Source organism: Coregonus clupeaformis, chromosome 17, assembly GCF_020615455.1.
Source record: "Coregonus clupeaformis isolate EN_2021a chromosome 17, ASM2061545v1, whole genome shotgun sequence".
NCBI lineage: Eukaryota > Metazoa > Chordata > Actinopteri > Salmoniformes > Salmonidae > Coregonus > Coregonus clupeaformis.
The window spans coordinates 30,752,728-30,773,613 of NC_059208.1; the positions used below are offsets into that span (position 1 = coordinate 30,752,728).

Here is a 20,886-nt window from a genome sequence, read left to right on the forward strand (position 1 = left end):
TATTTCTGTTGTATTTTTGACTTTGTTTTGTTTTACCCCATATGTAACTCTGTGTTGTTGTTTTTATCGCACTGCTTTGCTTTATCTTGGCCAGGTCGCAGTTGTAAATGAGAACTTGTTCTCAACTGGTTTACCTGGTTAAATAAAGGTGAAATAATTTGTAAGTCGCTCTGGATAAGAGCGTCTGCTAAATGACGTAAATGTAAATGTAAATGTAAAATAAATAAATAAAAAATAAACTGAATTCAAAATAAAAATCGAATAAACAAATAGAAATAAAAACGAATAGAAAAACAAAAAATATATAATAACCTTGGACCACTACCTTTTGGGGTCAATTCTATTTCAATTCCAGTCATTTCAGAAAATAAACCAAATTGAAATGTCAATGTACTTCCTGAATTGTCTGGAATACACACCAACCCTGCGACCTACTACTTGTGAACATCAAAAACAACTGTGTCACGTTAAGAAACTAGATCAGTAGGTCGGATAATGTAGAGTTATTAGAGGGGAGGGGACCATCCCATCCGCGACCTACTGTTCCTGCCTCAGTCCGTGATACAATTGACAGCTCTGTACCACGCCTTGGTAGGCTACTGGCACTAATTCTCGCATATTTGCCAACTGTCACAACAGCATATTTTTGTTAACTACGACTGCACAGAGAGGACACCGAGTTTCTTGAGTCGGCATCAATGCTTGGGATGTATTTCAATCAATGAACAGCAATAAGATTGTAGAAGCACTTTATTTATTTATTTGGTAAAACATTTCTTCACTTTTTCTTTTTTTTTTACGGAGGAGCGACTTCAGAACTTTACCATGCAGAATGGACGAGTTGACAACCTCTTCGTTTAAAACTACCGGTTCCAAATGGTTGCTTCCAGTCAGCGATTTTTTTGGATTCCCTTTGGATCAGGTAATCTACACTTTTCCAAAATGAGAAAATCGATTGCTTAAAGTCAGTAATGTTAATCTAAAGTAATGGTATTAAGTGGCTTGTCCTGCCATATACCTCGAATGATATGACAACATTTTGGTCATCTGACTTTACATTTACGCATGACATTTGCATAAATACATTTAGAGACATTCTGCTTGTATCCAAACTCAACATAGAATATAATTTATAGAATTGAAATATTCTGTTGTCCTAAGGCAATAACACACACACACAATAAGGATGCATGTAGAGTATATAAATCTGTCAATATCTCATGCCTGTGGCCTCGTGTCTTCTGTGCAGGTTAACTTCTTGGCTTGTCAGGTGTTTGCCCTTGGTGCAGCCTTCTGGTTCCGTCTCTACCTCAGCCCTCAGTATGCCAACCCCGTGGTCCGCCATGCAGTCGCCACACTCTTTGGCCTCTCCTTTGTCATATTCTGTTTTGGCTGGTAAGGAACATTCAGTGCACTGGACAGATTAAGGTATACAGGTTAAATCATGGTCGGATTACTTTGTTGAATGGAGGACACTAACAGATGGACCCAGTTTAGTCCTAATAACACAGTTTTAAACAGTAGCCTATCATTTTTTTTGGATTGTTTCATCGCTGCAGGTATGCAGTCCATATCTCCTTCTTGGTGGTGGTGTGCTACTGGATTCTGGTCACAGCTGACATCCACAACATTCACAGGTAAACACACACCACGATGTCTCCCATACAGACACTTGCGATAACATCTTACCCACATGGGTCATTCTTTGCTGACATGTTGATGACAAGTTGAGCTAGATAGGAAGTGATAGCTGGACCAGACTCTCTCTCTCTCTCTCTCTCTCTCTCTCTCTCTCTCTCTCTCTCTCTCTCTCTCTCTCTCTCTCTCTCTCTCTCTCTCTCTCTCTCTCTCTCTGTCTGTCTGTCTGTCTGTCTGTCTGTCTGTGTGTGTTTAGGTCCTGGAATTTGATGAATGTAGGTAGAGAACAGAACAGTAACACTGATGATGTTGTACATTAGGGATTCCTTGGAGGAGTCTAGATAGAGATAGCATTGTTCTCTGTGCCTTCGCCCATCGCCTCGTCTACTCCAGTTAGAGAAAGATGGGTCATTGGGTTGTGGGTTACTGCGTGTCAAAATACCATGTTTCACCATACATCATTTGTGTTTACTGTACATCTCCAGTTGTACTTGAAGGTGATTGCTAAGATGGTCCAATCCACCTAGTAGTTGATCGTTCTCCCATATGCAGATAAGGAACTACCAGTATGGTATTTAGACTGAAACATTAAAAAGGTTTAATTCATTGAAAGTGCCACTCATTCTTAGCATGGAGGGATGTAGGATGTTCTCAATATGAATTAAATATTTCCTCCAGGTATACTATGATCATGGCCATCAGCTACCTCACAGTGTGTCAGGTGAGCAGAGTCTTCATCTATAACTATGGGATCCTCTCAACAGACTTTTCTGGGTGAGTAGCCATGTTGTTCTAGATCAAGATAGGATTACTGGCAGTGCTGTAGTACTCCAGACCGGTCTCCAGACCACATATTGAGTGTCTCGGTTTTGTCTCGGTGTCTGATACATTTTTACTCTGTCTTGACTTGGTCTCTGACAACGAGGACTCGTAATTTCTTTCAGAGACCAGCGGAGTAAAAAACTCATAATTATCAGTTCCCATTCAGTCAACACATAAAACCGCTTGGCCAGGCCAGGTATATACACGTCTTCATGACACAGTAATATCTTATCGCCTATTGAAACCTGGCTTCTTACTTTACTCCTTACGTTACTGTCCTTTACTTTCGTAGAAAAATATCGTCAAACTTTGTTGAGCTTGTCAGTATTTCCTTGATTAGCTGGTAGGGAAGAGTGGGGTAAATTGTTTGAAAGTTGCACGCTCACTATTAGTAAGGGGAGACCAGGGGAATGTAATGGACTTTATATCTATTATAGACCTGTTTGGGTTATCGATAATTTATAGAGTGCCACTCTATTTGCCCTCAGCATGCATTTTTTTTACCATACTGAATGTCTAGAACTATATGTGCTTCTGAAATATGAACACAGAAATACTGGATATTTTCAACTCTTATAATGGTGGTGATTTGACTAAATTACAATCATGGTCTTTAATTGAACTCGCATTGTTCTGGTCTCGGTCTTGACTTGGTCCCGGACCCCTCGTCCCCCTCCTTGACTCGGACTCGATTTGCTCCGGTCTTGATCTTGTATCGGTCTCGCTTTAGGTGGTCTCGAACACAATAATGATTACTGGAATGTGGAATTATGTAATGATGAGGCAGATTTGTGTGACCTGAATTCTGAAATAGTTTGTGTGTATTGAGGTTTTCATGAATGTGGTTTTCGTGGTACAGAATACAGATAAGGGTCTACATTAGAGTTTTCTCAGTCAATACTGAATCAGCTGGACTCACTGCTTTTATCTGCACAGTGACAACAGCACTATCTGTCTCACTTTTCCTGTCTCAGCCTTCCTCAACCTCTGTTTTTCTAGATTTGTATGTCTTACTCACTAGATTAATTTCTTCGTTCCCTCTCTTGCACACTTTCTCTCTCTCTCTCTCTCTCTCTCTCTCTCCCTCGCTCTCTCTCTCTCCCTCTCTCCGTCATGTTGAATCTGCCACTCCCCCCTGGTTAGTTTCTGTCTGTTATCTGCAGGTTTCCTTGGTTCTTGCAGAGATTGTGAAGCACTGCCCTAAACAAATAATGCAGCTGATAAAACAGTTTGTCAGTTAGTTTAACAGTACCTGCCGCTGCCATGCTTGCTATGCTACTGCTATTCTTTGCCAATGCTAATGCTTATTATGCTATTATATGCTATGCTATACTAATTATGCTATTGCTAACCCTAATCAATGCTAACCTTCACTAACAAACTGTGCTTTCTCTGCAAACTGCAGGGAGGCAGAGGGGTGAATGAGCTGAATCACATTGTACTGCTGTTGAATGGATAGACAGCACCATCACTGGGATCTGATGCTCCATTCACGTCCATGGCTTTGCTTTTTCTCAGTCAATCTAGCTACTATCAGCCCTGTTTCTCACTGTGCTTGCTTACAGTATAACCTCCAATCTCATACACTATGAAATGCGGTGCACAGTGTTAGCACATTGTGATATTGTGTCGTGATGTAAGGTAAAACATCTGGTTGTTTTAGATGGGCTCCAGAATCAATCAGCATAGTAGTGTTGTAATGTAAGTGCATTGCTAATAGTGTGTCTGTGTGTCACATTCTGCGATGCCAGCGTTCTTGACCTGACAGTGCCATTCAGTGCCTGTTGACTACGGCTCACGTAACACGACCATACAATGGCATGCACACACACACACACACACTCTGTAAGTGCATGGCATGCTGTCACACAGAGCGTGTGTGTGTTCCTGTGTGTGTGAGAGCAACAAAGGGTGTATTCTACGTGAAAGTCTGAATGAAAAGCGCCAAAGAATCAATGCTAATTTATTCTTCAAGTATAGTTAGGCTTTATGAAATGCTGTTCACATTCAATTTCTGTCCTTGTTAATGTCCTCAGTTTGACTTTATAAACTAAATATTTTGTTTCCTCCCTTCAGGCCATTGATGATAATTACCCAGAAAACCACTATGTTAGCTTTTCAAGTGCATGATGGTAAGGAAGGAATGTCCAGGGGATCCTATGGAACCTTTTATTATGGTTCTTACAACATCCTATGTTTTTTCTTTGCTTTAAGTTCTTTGATGGTTGTGTTGAAAAATGGTATCTCTCTTATCGTCTCCACTGTTTCCAGGTATGTCTAAAATGTCTGAGGACCTCACGGCTGATCAGAGGCGCCTTGCTGTAGCGTATGTATTCATTACGGTATATACATTTAACTTTCATATCCATGAATGCCTTGCAGTGCGTTGGCTCAGTCTTGATTATAGGAAAATAGGCTATGTAGACTTCTGAAATCCACTGCATGATATGAAATCTACCATCCACAAATTGCATTGATATTAACTACTTGTCTGTGCAAGTCTTCTCACTCAAAGTAAACAAGATACCCTAGAATGACATTGATGCTGTCAGGAGAAAACAAAGGATTATTCCCGGGGGATGGAGGGATAGGACGAGTTTAGGATGTAAACACAGATTACCGTCGGCTCCTAACGAAACAGAGATTTGCAATGTTTCCAATGTCCTTTTTTATTTTTTATTTTTAGTGAAAATGTTTTTAATTGCAATAGATACATGAAGGCAACAATAAACAGACATCAATGTCCCTCCTCTTTCATCTCTTCTACCTTCCGCTCCAAAACATCATTAATATAATACAGTACTCCTAAGGCTGTCTCTCTCTCTCTCTCTCTCTCTCTCTCTCTCTCTCTCTCTCTCTCTCTCTCTCTCTCTCTCTCTCTCTCTCTCTCTCTCTCTCTCTCTCTCTCTCTCTTTTTCAATTCAATTCAAAGTGCTTTATTGGCATGAGAAACATATGTTAACATTGCCAAAGCAAGTGAAATAGATAATAAACAAAAGTGAAATAAACAATAAAAAATTGTAAACATTACACTCACAAAAGTTCCAAACAAATAGAGACATTTCAAATGTCATATTATGGCTATATACAGTGTTGTAACAATGTGCAAATAGTTAAAGTACAAAAGGAAAAATAAATAAACATAAATATGGGTTGTATTTACTATGGTGTTTGTTCTTCACTGGTTGCCCTTTTCTTGTGGCAACAGGTCACAAATCTTGCAGCTGTGATTGCACACTGTGGTATTTCACCCAATAGATATGGGAGTTTATCCAAATTGGATTTGTTTTCAAATTCTTTGTGGGTCTGTGTAATCTGAAGGAAATATGTGTCTCTAATATGGTCATACATTTGGCAGGAGGTTAGGAAGTGCAGCTCAGTTTCCACCTCATTTTGTGGGCAGTGTGCACATAACCTGTCTTCTCTTGAGAGCCAGGTCTGCCTATGGCGACCTTTCTCAATAGCAAGGCTATGCGCACTGATTCTGTACATAGTCAAAGCTTTCTTTAATTTTGGGTCAGTCACAGTGGTCAGGTATTCTGCCACTGTGTACTCTCTGTTTAGGGCCAAATAGAATTCTAGTATGCTCTGTTTTCTCTGTGTCTCTGTGTCTCTGTGTCTCTGTGTCTCTGTGTCTCTCTCTCTCTCTCTGTGTCTCTCTCTCTCTCTCTCTCTCTCTCTCTCTCTCTCTCTCTCTCTCTCTCTCTCTCTCTCTCTCTCTCTCTCTCTCTCTCTCTCTCTCTCTCTCTCTCTCTCTCTCTCTCTCTCTCTCTCTCTCTCTCTCTCTCTCTCTCTCTCTCTCTCTCTCTCTCTCAGATTAAAGTCTATTTCTTCCTCTCTTCTACCTCCAGCTCCAAGCCGTCTCTGATAGAATACCTGAGCTACAACCTGAACTTCTTCAGTATCCTGGTGGGACCCTGCAGTCACTATAAAGACTACATAGACTTTATAGAGGGGAGACACGTTCAGAGGAGGCTGAGGAGGCTGTCAGGGTCCAACACTGGACAGAATGGATTTGAAAAAGTCCCAGAGCCCTCACCTGTGGTAAGACTGGTACAAGTGGAGTCATTTAGAGTAAAGAAGTACTTTCTTACAGAAACTATTGACATTAAGTTCATCTTATACGTGTATAATAACAATGTATTTACACTACTAACAATATAGCAGCATATTATCAGGTGTTTATTGCAAAATAAAATGTGTTCTAAATTACTTACCTGGCTTAAAGGAAGGCAATTAAAAAGTAGTTTCCCAGTTGAATGATCAGACTCTCTCCCTCTGGTTTTCAGGCTGCCGTCACTCGTAAACTGCTGATCTGTGGTGTGTGCATGGTTTTGTTCCTGACCCTCACCAAAGCGTTCCCCGTCACATATAATGTTGACAGCCATTTCGTCAACGAGGCACCTTTCCTAACCAGACTGACGTATGCCTTCTTCTCTATACAAGCTGCAAGACCCAAGTTCTACTTCGCATGGACTTTAGGTGAGGGTTTACCCAGTGTAGTGTTGGCTATTGAAAAGTTAATGGACTTTAGGTGAGGGTTTACCTACCCAGTGTAGTGTTGGCTATTGAAAAGTTAATGGACTTTAGGTGAGGGTTTACCTACCCAGTGTAGTGTTGGCTATTGGAAAGTTCATGGACTTTAGGTGAGGGTTTACCTAGTGTAGTGTTGGCTATTGAAAAGTGTATGGACTTTAGGTGAGGGTTTACCTACCCAGTGTAGTGTTGGCTATTAGAAAGTTCATGGACTTTAGGTGAGGGTTTACCTACCCAGTGTAGTGTTGGCTATTGGAAAGTTCATGGACTTTAGGTGAGGGTTTACCTACCCAGTGTAGTGTTGGCTATTAGAAAGTTCATGGACTTCAGGTGAGGGTTTACCTACCCAGTGTAGTGTTGGCTATTAGAAGTTGGCTATCATTCATCCATTAATATTGGGGAAATTCAGTCATTCATCCATTAATATTGGGGAAATTCATTCATTCATCCATTAATATTGGGGAAATTCATACATTCATCCATTCATCAGTTTGTTTGTCCCAACAGCTGATGCCATCAACAATGCAGCAGGTTATGGCGTTAAAGGTGTGGATGAAACTGGACAGGTGTCCTGGGACCTCATCTCCAACCTCAGTATCTGGGGAATTGAGGTACGTTTGGAAACAAAAACACTTTGAACTTTTTGCTTTACAGAATTATTGAAAATGACTCAAGTTTAATATGGAACTCTCTCTTTTTGCAGACAGCAACTAGTTTCAAGAAGTTCATAGACAACTGGAATATTCAGACTGGTGTTTGGCTCAAAACGTAAGTATTAATACTTCCAAGATATTCTACCAAGATAATAGCCACATGTGCACAACATAAGTACAAAACCAATTTGCTGTACATTCGTTAATGTTTATTTTATTCTGTTAACTGCATAACAATATATCTGACCCAGGTCTGATTATAACTCCTCTCTCTTCAGTGTGTGTTACGACCGTTCTCCCTGTTGCCCCACAGCTCTGACCTTCATCCTGTCTCCTCTCTCTTCAGTGTGTGTTACGACCGTGCTCCCTGTTACCCCACCGCTCTGACCTACATCCTGTCTCCTCTCTCTTCAGTGTGTGTAACAACCGTTCTCCCTGTTACCCCACCGCTCTGACCTTCATCCTATCTCCTCTCTCTGCAGTGTGTGTTACGACCGTGCTCCCTGTTACCCCACAGCTCTGACCTACATCCTGTCTCCTCTCTCTTCAGTGTGTGTTACGACCGTGCTCCCTGTTACCCCACAGCTCTGACCTTCATCCTGTCAGCTCTATGGCATGGAGTTTACCCTGGATACTACTTCACCTTTATTACTGCTATACCTATCACACTGGCAGCTAGAACTGTGAGTACCATTATTACTGCTATACCTATCACACTGGCAGCTAGAGCTGTAAGTACCATTATTACTGCTGTACCTATCACACTGGCAGCTAGAGCTGTGAGTACCATTATTACTGCTGTACCCATACCACTGGCAGATAGAGCTGTGAGTACCATTATTACTGCTGTACCCATCACACTGGCAGCTAGAGCTGTGAGTACCATTATTACTGCTATACCTATCACACTGGCAGCTAGAGCTGTGAGTACCATTATTACTGCTGTACCTATCACACTGGCAGCTAGAGCTGTGAGTACCATTATTACTGCTATACCTATCACACTGGCAGCTAGAGCTGTGAGTACCATTATTACTGCTGTACCTATCACACTGGCAGCTAGAGCTGTGAGTACCATTATTACTGCTGTATCTATCACACTGGCAGCTAGAGCTGTGAGTACCATTATTACTGCTATACCTATCACACTGGCAGCTAGAGCTGTGAGTACCATTATTACTGCTGAACCTATCACACTGGCAGCTAGAGCTGTGAGTACCATTATTACTGCTATACCTATCACACTGGCAGCTAGAGCTGTGAGTACCATTATTACTGCTGTACATATCACACTGGCAGCTAGAGCTGTGAGTACCATTATTACTGCTGTACCCATACCACTGGCAGCTAGAGCTGTGAGTACCATTATTACTGCTGTACCTATCACACTGGCAGCTAGAGCTGTGAGTACCATTATTACTGCTGTACCTATCACACTGACAGCTAGAGCTGTGAGTCTCTCTGCTCCTATGGCTGTCTCTCTTGCTCTCTCTCTCTCTCTCTCTCTCGCTCTCTCTATCTTTCTCTCTCTCTTTCACTCTCTCGCTCTCTCGCTCTCTCGCTCTCTCGCTCTCTCGCTCTCTCGCTCAATTAAATTCAATTTCAATTAAGGGCTTTATTGGCATGGAAAACGTATGTTAACATTGCCAAAGCAAGTGAAGTAGATAGTAAACAAAAGTGAAATAAACAATAAATATTAACAGTAAACATTACACTCAGAAGTGCCAAAATAATAAAGGCATTTTAAATGTCATATTATGTATATATACAGTGTTGTAACAATGTGCAAATACACTGCTCAAAAAAATAAAGGGAACACTTAAACAACACAATGTACAGTGAGGGAAAAAAGTATTTGATCCCCTGCTGATTTTGTACATTGCCCACTGTGTCACGATCGTCTAAGGAAGCGGACCAAGGCGCAGCGTGTTGAGCGAACATGTTGACTTTATTAACTTAAAGCAACCACGAAAACAACAAATCAAATGACGATAGTGAAGTCCACAGCGACAATGACTGAACACGGAACAAAAACCCACAACCACAAGGTGAAAACACACAGTTTAAATATGGCTCCCAATCAGAGATAACGAGCCGACAGCTGACACTCGTTACCTCCGACTGGGAGTCATTTGAACAACCAAATACAACAACCTAGAAATAGACACAACAGAACTACCCACATAGAAATAAACACATAGAATGCACACACCCTGGCTCAACATAATGAGTCCCAGAGCCAGGGTGTGACAGTACCCCCCCCTAAAGGCGCGGACTGCGACCGCGCCTCAATACGGGCTAAACAAGGGAGGGCTGGGCGGGCATACCTCCTCGGCGGTGGCTCTGGCTCCGGCCTTGATCCCCACTTCCTCTCCAACCCCCCAAAGTACCCCTGGTCCTGTCTAGCCCCGCTGGCCGGAGCCGGACTGACGACACTTGCCCCTGGCTTGGTGCGTGGAACAGGAATGGACCGGAATGGGCTGGCGACGCGCACCACAGACTTGGTGCGGAGAGCAGGAACGAGCCGGACAGGGCTGACGACGCACCCCGTAGGCTTGGTGCGTGGAGGAGGAACGGGCCTTACCAGGCTGACGACTCGCACCCCTGGCTTTGTGCGTGGAGGAGGAACGGGCCTTACCAGGCTGACTTCTCGCACCCCTGGCTTAGTGCGAGTGGCAGGAACAGACCGGACCGGGCTGGCGACGCGCACCGTAGGTTTGGTGCGAGTGGCAGGAACAGGCCGGGTCGGGCTGGCGACGCGCACCGTAGACTTGGTGCGGGTGGCAGGAACAGGCCGGACCGGGCTGGCGACGCGCACCGTAGGTTTGGTGCGAGTGGCAGGAACAGGCCGGGCAGGGCTGTCGACGCACACCGTAGACTTGATGCGTAGAGCAGGAACAGGCCGGGCAGGGCTGTCGACGCACACCGTAGACTTGGTGCGTAGAGCAGGAACAGGCCGGGCAGGGCTGTCGACGCACACCGTAGACTTGATGCGTAGAGCAGGAACAGGCCGGGCAGTGCTGTCGACGCACACCGTAGACTTGGTGCGTAGAGCAGAAACAGGCCGGGCAGGGCTGTCGACGCACACCGTAGACTTGATGCGTAGAGCAGGAACAGGCCGGGCAGGGCTGTCGACGCACACCGTAGACTTGGTGCGTAGAGCAGGAACAGGCCGGGCAGGGCTGGCGACGTACACCGTAGGCTTAGTACGTGGAGCAGGAACAGGCCGGGCTGGGCTGGCGACACACACCGTAGGCTTGATGCGAGAAGCAGGAACAGGCCGGGCTGGGCTGGCGACGTACACCGTAGGCTTAGTACGTGGAGCAGGAACAGGCCGGGCTGGGCTGGCGACGCACACCGTAGGCTTGATGCGAGAAGCAGGAACAGGCCGGGCTGGGCTGGCGACGTACACCGTAGGCTTAGTACGTGGAGCAGGAACCGGCCGGGATGGACTGGCGACGCACACCGTGGGCTTGGTGCGTGGAGTAGGAACAGGCCGGTCCGTACTGGGAACACACACCACTGGCCTTAACCGGGGATCAGGAACGGGCCGGACCGGACTGGTAACACACCTCAGTCTCTCACGCCGTGCCTCAACTGCTTCCCTCCCTCTACTCGCCAATGGCTCCCGTAATCCGGTAGCCTTCTCTCCACGTCTCCCTGTGGCAGCCTCCTGCTGCCCAGCCGCCCAAGCCATGTGCCCCCCAAAAACTTTTTGGGGTTGCCTCTCGTCCTTCCGACGATGGCCCTGCTGACGCCGTTGCTCCTCTCTCCGTCGCCTCTCCACTGCCTCACTCCATGGCCGGCGATCCATCCCGGCCAGGATTTCTTCCCAAGTCCAGGACCCTTTATCGTCCAAAATCACCTCCCATGTCCATACCCTTGGCTCCTGGACACGCTGCTTGGTCCTGGTACGGTGGGTTTTTCTGTCACGATCGTCTAAGGAAGCGGACCAAGGCGCAGCGTGTTGAGCGAACATGTTGACTTTATTAACTTAAAGCAACCACGAAAACAACAAATCAAATGACGATAGTGAAGTCCACAGCGACAATGACTGAACACGGAACAAAAACCCACAACCACAAGGTGAAAACACACAGTTTAAATATGGCTCCCAATCAGAGATAACGAGCCGACAGCTGACACTCGTTACCTCCGACTGGGAGTCATTTGAACAACCAAATACAACAACCTAGAAATAGACACAACAGAACTACCCACATAGAAATAAACACATAGAATGCACACACCCTGGCTCAACATAATGAGTCCCAGAGCCAGGGTGTGACACACTGACAAAGAAATGATCAGTCTATAATTTTAATGGTAGGTTTATTTGAACAGTGAGAGACAGAATAACAACAAAAAAATCCAGAAAAACGTATGTCAAAAATGTTATAAATTGATTTGCATTTTAATGAGGGAAATAAGTATTTGACCCCCTCTCAATCAGAAAGATTTATGGCTCCCAGGTGTCTTTTATACAGGTAACGAGCTGAGATTAAGAGCACACTCTTAAAGGAAGTGCTCCTAATCTCAGTTTGTTACCTGTATAAAAGACACCTGTCCACAGAAGCAATCAATCAATCAGATTCCAAACTCTCCACCATGGCCAAGACCAAAGAGCTCTCCAAGGATGTCAGGGACAAGATTGTAGACCTAAACAAGGCTGGAATGGGCTACAAGACCATCGCCAAGCAGCTTGGTGAGAAGGTGACAACAGTGTGTGTGATTATTCGCAAATGGAAGAAACACAATAGTACTGTCAATCTCCCTCGGCCTGGGGCTCCATGCAAGATCTCACCTCGTGGAGTTGCAATGATCATGAGAACGGTGAGCAATCAGCCCAGAATTACACGGGAGGATCTTGTCAATGATCTCAAGGCAGCTGGGACCATAGTCACCAAGAAAACAATTGGTAACACACTACGCCGTGAAGGACTGAAATCCTGCAGCGCACGCAAGGTCCCCCTGCTCAAGAAAGCACATATACGGGCCCGTCTGAAGTTTGCCAATGAACATCTGAATGATTCAGAGGAGAACTGGGTGAAAGTGTTGTGGTCAGATGAGACCAAAATCGAGCTCTTTGGCATCAACTCAACTCGCCGTGTTTGGAGGAGGAGGAATGCTGCCTATGACCCCAAGAACACCATCCCCACCGTCAAACATGGAGGTGGAAACATTATGCTTTGGGGGTGTTTTTCTGCTAAGGGGACAGGACAACTCCACCGCATCAAAGGGACAAAGGACGGGGCCATGTACCATCAAATCTTGGGTGAGAACCTCCTTCCCTCAGCCAGGGCATTGAAAATGGGTCGTGGATGGGTATTCCAGCATGACAATGACCCAAAACACACGGCCAAGGCAACAAAGGAGTGGCTCAAGAAGAAGCACATTAAGGTCCTGGAGTGGCCTAGCCAGTCTCCAGACCTTAATCCCATAGAAAATCTGTGGAGGGAGCTGAAGGTTTGAGTTGCCAAACGTCAGGCTCGAAACCTTAATGACTTGGAGAAGATCTGCAAAGAGGAGTGGGACAAAATCCCTCCTGAGATGTGTGCAAACCTGATAGCCAACTACAAGAAACGTCTGACCTCTGTGATTGCCAACAAGGGTTTTGAACCAAATACTAAGTCATGTTTTGCAGAGGGGTCAAATACTTATTACCCTCATTATAATGCAAATCAATGTATAACATTTTTGACATGCGTCTTTCTGGATTTTGTTGTTGTTATTCTGTCTCTCACTGTTCAAATAAACCTACCATTAAAATTATAGACTGATCATGTCTTTGTCAGTGGGCAAACTTACAAAATCAGCATGGGATCAAATACTTTTTTCCCTCACTGTAACTCCAAGTCAATCACACTTCTGTGAAATCAAACTGTCCACTTAGGAAGCAACACTGATTGACAATAAATTTCACATGCTGTTGTGCAAATGGAATAGACAACAGGTGGAAATTATAGGCAATTAGCAAGACTCCCCCAATAAAGGACTGGTTTTGCAGGTGGTGACCACAGACCACTTCTCAGTTCCTATGCTTCCTGGCTGATGTTTTGGTCACTTTTGAATGCTGGCGGTTGCTTTCACTCTAGTGGTAGCATGAGACGGAGTCTACAACCCACACAAGTGGCTGGCGCTACCAGGAGACAGGCCAGTACATCAGGAGACGTGGAGGAGGCCGTAGGAGGGCAACAACCCATCAGCAGGACTGCTACCTCCGCCATTGTGCAAGGAGGAGCAGGAGGAGCACTGCCAGAGCCCTGCAAAATGACCTCCAGCAGGCCACAAATGTGCATGTGTCTGCTCAAACGGTCAGAAACAGACTCCATGAGGGTGGTATGAGAGCCCGTCGTCCACAGGTGGGGGTTGTGCTTACAGCCCAACACCGTGCAGGACGTTTGGCATTTGCCAGAGAACACCAAGATTGGCAAATTCGCCACTGGCGCCCTGTGCTCTTCACAGATGAAAGCAGGTTCACACTGAGCACATGTGACAGACGTGACAGAGTCTGGAGACGCCGTGGAGAACGTTCTGCTGCCTGCAACATCCTCCAGCATGACCGGTTTGGCGGTGGGTCAGTCATGGTGTGGGGGTGGCATTTCTTTGGGGGCCGCACAGCCCTCTATGTGCTCGCCAGATGTAGCCTGACTGCCATTAGGTACCGAGATGAGATCCTCAGACCCCTTGTGAGACCATATGCTGGTGCGGTTGGCCCTGGGTTACATTACATTACATTTACATTTTAGTCATTTAGCAGACGCTCTTATCCAGAGCGACTTACAGGAGCTCCTAATGCAAGACAATGCTAGACCTCATGTGGCTGGAGTGTGTCAGCAGTTCCTGCAAGAGGAAGGCATTGATGCTATGGACTGGCCCACCCGTTCCCCAGACCTGAATCCAATTGAGCACATCTGGGACATCATGTCTCGCTCCATCCACCAATGCCACGTTGCACCACAGACTGTCCAGGAGTTGGCGGATGCTTTAGTCCAGGTCTGGGAGGAGATCCCTCAGGAGACCATCTGCCACCTCATCAGGAGCATGCCCAGGCGTTGTAGGGAGGTCATACCGACACGAGGAGGCCACACACACTACTGAGCCTAATTTTGACTTGTTTTAAGGACATTACATCAAAGTTGGATCAGCCTGTAGTGTGGTTTTCCACTTTAATTTTGAGGGTGACTCCAAATCCAGACCTCCATGGGTTGATAAATTTGATTTCCATTGATAATTTTTGTGTGATTTTGTTGTCAGCACATTCAACTATGTAAAGAAAAAAGTATTTAATAAGATTATTTCATTCATTCAGATCTAGGATGTGTTATTTTAGTGTTCACTTTATTTTTTTGAGCAGTGTAGTTAAAGTGCAAATGGGAAAATAAATAAACATAAATATGGGTTGTATTTACAATGGTGTTTGTTCTTCACTGGTTGCCCTTTTCTTGTGGCAGCAGGTCACAAATCTTGCTGCTGTGATGACACACTGTGGTTTTTCACCCAGTAGATAAGGGAGTTTATCAAAATTGGGTTTGCTTTCAAATTATTTGTGGATCTCTGTAATCTGAGGGAAATATGTGTCTCTAATATGGTCATACATTTGGCAGGAGGTTAGGAAGTGCAGCTCAGTTTCCACCTCATTTTGTGGGCAGTGTGCACATAGCCTGTCTTCTCTTGAGAGCCAGGTCTGCCTACGGCGGCCTTTCTCAATAGCAAGGCTATGCTCACTGAGTCTGTACATAGTCAAAGCTTTCCTTAAGTTTGGGTCAGTCACAGTGGTCAGGTATTCTGCCACTGTGTACTCTCTGTTTAGAGCCAAATAGCATTCTAGTTTGCTCAGTTTTTTTGTTAATTCTTTCCAATGTTTCAAGTAATTCTCTTTTTGTTTTCTTCATCATTTGGTTGGGTCTAATTATAGTGGGGAAACAAAGTATTTAGTCAGCCACCAATTGTGCAAGTTCTCCCACTTAAAAAGATGAGAGAGGCCTGTAATTTTCATCATAGGTACACGTCAACTATGACAGACAAATTGAGGAAAAAAAATCCAGAAAATCACATTGTAGGATTTTTTATGAATTTATTTGCAAATTATGGTGGAAAATAAGTATTTGGTCACCTACAAACAAGCAAGATTTCTGGCTCTCACAGACCTGTAACTTCTTCTTTAAGAGGCTCCTCTGTCCTCCACTCGTTACCTGTATTAATGGCACCTGTTTGAACTTGTTATCAGTACAAAAGACACCTGTCCACAACCTCAAACAGTCACACTCCAAACGCCACTATGGCCAAGACCAAAGAGCTGTCAAAGGACACCAGAAACAAAATTGTAGACCTGCACCAGGCTGGGAAGACTGAACCTGCAATAGGTAAGCAGCTTGGTTTGAAGAAATCAACTGTGGGAGCAATTATTAGGAAATGGAAGACATAAGACCACTGATAATCTCCCTCGATCTGGGGCTCCACGCAAGATCTCACCCTGTGGGGTCAAAATGATCACAAGAACGGTGAGCAAAAATCCCAGAACCACACGGGGGGACCTAGTGAATGACCTGCAGAGAGCTGGGACCAAAGTAACAAAGCCTACCATCAGTAACACACTACGCCGCCAGGGACTCAAATCCTGCAGTGCCAGACGTGTCCCCCTGCTTAAGCCAGTACATGTCCAGGCCCGTCTGAAGTTTGCTGGAGTGCATTTGGATGATCCAGAAGAGGATTGGGAGAATGTCATATGGTCAGATGAAACCAAAATATAACTTTTTGGTAAAAACTCAACTCGTCGTGTTTGGAGAACAAAGAATGCTGAGTTGCATCCAAAGAACACCATACCTACTGTGAAGCATGGGGGTGGAAACATCATGCTTTGGGGCTGTTTCTCTGCAAAGGGACCAGGACGACTGATCAGTGTAAAGGAAAGAATGAATGGGGCCATGTATCGTGAGATTTTGAGTGAAAACCTCCTTCCATCAGCAAGGGCATTGAAGATGAAACGTGGCTGGGTCTTTCAGCATGACAATGATCCCAAACACACCGCCCGGGCAACGAAGGAGTGGCTTCGTAAGAAGCATTTCAAGGTCCTGGAGTGGCCTAGCCAGTCTCCAGATCTCAACCCCATAGAAAATCTTTGGAGGGAGTTGAAAGCCCGTGTTGCCCAGCGACAGCCCCAAAACATCACTGCTCTAGAGGAGATATGCATGGAGGAATGGGCCAAAATACCAGCAACAGTGTGTGAAAACCTTGTGAAGACTTACAGAAAAAGTTTGACCTGTGTCATTGCCAACAAAGGGTATATAACAAAGTATTGAGAAACTTTTGTTATTGACCAAATACTTATTTTCCACCATAATTTGCAAATAAATTCATAAAAAATCCTACAATGTGATTTTCTGGATTTTTTTTCCTCATTTTGTCTGTCATAGTTGACGTGTACCTATGATGAAAATTACAGGCCTCTCTCATCTTTTTAAGTGGGAGAACTTGCACAATTGGTGGCTGACTAAATACTTTTTTTCCCCACTGTATGTTGTTGATGTTGTTGTCCTGGGGCTCTGTGAGGTCTGTTTGTGTTTGTGAACAGAGCCTCAGGACCAGCTTACTTAGGGGGCGCTTCTCCAGGTTAATATCTCTTTAGGTGATGGCTTTGTTATGGAAGGTTTGGGAATCGCTTCCTTTTAGGTGGTTGTAGAATTTAACGGCTCTTTTCTGGATTTTTATCATTAGCGGGTATCGGCCTAATTCTGCTCTGCATGCATTATTTTGTGTTTTTCGTTGTACACAAGATATTTTTGCAGAATTCTGCATGCAGAGTCTCAATTTGGTGTTTGTCCCATTTTGTGAATTCTTGGTTGGTGAGCGGACCCCAGACCTCACAACCATAAAGGGCAATGGGTTCTATAACTGATTCAAGTATTTTTAGCCAAATCCTAATTGGTATGTCAAATTTTATGTTCCTTTTGATGGCATAGAAGTCCCTTCTTGCCTTGTCTCTCAGATCGTTCACAGCTTTGTGGAAGTTACCTGTGGCGCTGATGTTTAGGCCTCTCTCTCTCTCTCTTTCTCTCTCTCTCTCTCTCTCTCTCTCTCTCTTCTCTCTCTCTCTCTCTTTCTCTCTCTCTCTCGCTCTCTTTCTCTCTCTCTCTCTCTCTCTCTCTCTCTCTCTCTCTCTCTCTCTCTGCTTCTCTATGTACATCTCTTTCTGCTTCTCTCTTTCTTTCTCTCGCTGTCTTCCTCACTCACTCTCTCACTTACACACATGCACACACAGTACTCACCTCAGGCGTCTCATCTCAACCTCACCCAGGGCCGTACGTCACCATGTTCTCTCTCCTGTCTCCCACACCGCAGGTTCGTAAGAACGTCCGTCAGTATTTCCTGTCTTCTCATCCTGTGAAGCTTGGCTATGACGTAGTAACCTGGGCAGCTACTCAGCTGTCTATCTGCTACACCGTCATGCCCTTCCTACTGCTGGCAGTAGAACCTACCATGCAGTACTACAAGTAAACATCCATTTTGGTTATTTTCCTACAGGTCAAATGTGTCTCTTAGGGGATGATGGTCGTATGTAGCCTGGCCTCAGATCTGGATGTGCTATCATGTCAACTTCTTGGCATGACAAGGAGTGTAATGTTAGCACAAACAGACTGGTACCCAGGCTAGGTCATATGTGGACAATTTATTAGCTTAGTGTTCTATTATCTTGATAAGCCTGGACACAATGTTCCTCAGTTGTCTTTATGGAGGACAAGCGTGTCAGCTCTACCTTTTCTCTTATTCTGTCTTTCGTGATTTGGTTTCTGTAGCATTTCATCACATCATTTTTCACCCTGTAGGTCAATGTACTTTCACATTCACATCATCAGTATTCTGACTGTGATTGTACTGAGCCAGAGCCACAAACCAAGAGGCAGCAGCAGCAGCAACGGCACCAAGCCTGGACCGTACCATCCTCATCCCCAGGCCCAGCCTGAGCTCCAGCCCTCCAACAACAACGTGAAAAGAAACTGAAGTGTCCCTCTGTGTGTGGAGGCAGCCAGAGAGCTGAATGGGCCCACTGGGGCAGACAAAGAAGTCTCTGTGTGTCCACAACAAAGAGAGAGCTCAGCAGGGTCCAGAGGGGCTGAGGGACTGTGCCTGCTGGCTGGTCTTCCCTGCAACCCTGTGCTCCAAAAACATCTAATACTTCTGCTGCCAGGCTCCTACAAGGTTTACCAAGCAGAGGCCTCTGTCTGCCCTGCGTGCCAATTCTCTGTTCTTTCTTTCGAAGTGTGCGCTTGTTCACTTCCCTTCATGGATCTGAAAGGAAAGGACTGGCATAGGAATTCCCTCTAGTCCAGCCCATAAATTCACCAATCCAACACTTTTAATGAAATGTGTGGGAAGCTGTGCACAAGTGAGAAAGTACACTTCAGGATAAAGGACAGAGAATTGGGCACATTCAGAGAGAGAGCGAGAGTTAGATTGAGCTAGAGGAAAGAGAGCGAGCTAAAAACTCCCAGGTCCTAGAATTAGATGTGGCTGGCCCATTTCTTTACATCTGGTCACTAGATGTAGATATGATTTCAAACATGTTCATACCCTTATGAGTTAGTAAGATGTTAATGGTGTCTGTTTATTGTTGTATGAGTGCAGGAAACATTATCCCTCAAGATGACAGGTAGCCTCGAGGTTAGAGCGTTGGGCCAGTAACCGAAATATTGTTGGTTTGAATACCAGAGCCAACAAGATGAAAAGTATGTCTCTGTGCCCTTGAGCAAGGCACTAAACCCTAATTGCTCCAGGGGCGCTGTCCAATGGCGACCCTGGCCGTGACCCCACCCCCTGCAGCTGTCTAAGGGGGAGTTGGGATATGCAAGAAGCACATTTGTGTGTGACAGGACAAATATAAGCCCCCCACAATCCTTTCTAAAGTTACGTCCCAAATGGCACCCTATTCCCTTTATAATGTGGACCCTGGTCCATATGGGCCCTGGTCAAAAGTAGTGCACTGTTTAGAGAATAGGGTGCCATTTGGGACGCAGTTATGAAGCTCTTACTAGGAGCTGTTTGAATAGTTTTAACACTGGGTGATGTACATCAGGCCTCCTAACATTCATTTAAATGTGTCTCTTATGTATTTGAGAGGATGGACAAGTTTACTTTTTTGGCAGGAAGTTGAGATTCAGCAATTTGTCCATTTTTATTTTGTATTAACTTTAAAATAAGTCCTACGGTCTCAGATGAGGTGCAGGCAGCACCAATGACTTCTGAGGAAAGTGTCTGTATGCGTCCCAAACGGCACCCTATAGCCTATGCACTAGGTTTCAACAGCCTTATGGGGATGCACCCTTTGACTTTGTTTCAGGGATGATGCGCAATTCTTCTGTTCCTCAGAAGAAGATCCAAGATCTGTGCCATTTTCAAGTGCTGAAGTAGCTGAACCACTAATGACCCTAACATAAAGTAAAGAGAGAGCCTGGACATGACACACACACACACACACACACACACACACACACACACACACACACACACTACAATACTTGTCAGGATACCATAAACTGTTGAATTGTGTTTTTGTATAGTTTTTTGTTGTTGCACCCAGACGGTTTGAATTTGTCTGTTTTATAATTCCACCAATCAAGTTATTAACCAGTATTAAGAGCAAAAATAAAGAAATGAAATGATCAATGTGTGCCTTTAGCCTTTGATTGTGGCTGGAATAATACTGTCAAATTGCAACGTCCGTAGCATAATGTTCAATATGGAGACACAGCAACAGAATGGCAATAACATCAGTTGTATTTAACTACTATGGACCCATATGATAGGGGAGATAGTAGCTGATACAGGTCTGAAAGACGAATGGAGACAGCAACATACCGTACAAGATACCCATCCTCAGATAATGTCCTCGCCTTGCCACAGAAAAGCTGGTTCTGTCTCATTCCAGGTGATCGTCATCTCTAGAGGCTAATGGAACTGAAGTGGTTATTTGGTGTAAGAGCTGAATACGTTTTGTGTGGTCAGAATATATATATGTAAAACTTCTGGCTAAGATGTCCTAAGGGGGTATTATTAGGTTAATTTGACCTAAACTGTGTCATGAAATACAACTACAATGAGTTAGCCACCAACCAGCTACAATGTCTATGCAGACATGAACCGTTGTCATACTAGTTCTGAGAGAAAACCATATAGTGTTGCAATGGACTCTGAATGCCCCATGATAATGAAAATGAAAACTCATGATAGTGGCATTGAA

The 20,886-nt window shown here is 44.7% G+C and overlaps 1 protein-coding gene across 2 annotated transcripts; it reads left to right on the forward strand.

Annotated features, from left to right (window-relative positions):
• Positions 1 to 572: 572 nt before the first annotated feature.
• Positions 573 to 19,457, forward strand: LOC121586058 (lysophospholipid acyltransferase 1). Of its 2 annotated transcripts, XM_041902505.1 has the most exons (13): positions 573 to 922; positions 1,250 to 1,395; positions 1,560 to 1,637; positions 2,317 to 2,412; positions 4,537 to 4,592; positions 4,732 to 4,786; positions 6,312 to 6,504; positions 6,750 to 6,942; positions 7,504 to 7,607; positions 7,700 to 7,764; positions 8,200 to 8,332; positions 17,991 to 18,142; positions 18,476 to 19,457. In XM_041902505.1, the coding sequence occupies exons 1-13, from the start codon at positions 833 to 835 to the stop codon at positions 18,648 to 18,650; spliced, it is 1,536 nt and encodes a 511-aa protein (XP_041758439.1). In that variant the 5' UTR covers positions 573 to 832; the 3' UTR covers positions 18,651 to 19,457. The 2 variants fall into 2 exon arrangements, with proteins under 2 accessions (XP_041758439.1, XP_045082214.1); XM_045226279.1 differs by lacking the exons at positions 17,991 to 18,142; positions 18,476 to 19,457 and having other exon boundaries at positions 8,132 to 8,325.
• The last annotated feature ends 1,429 nt before the right edge of the window (positions 19,458 to 20,886 follow it).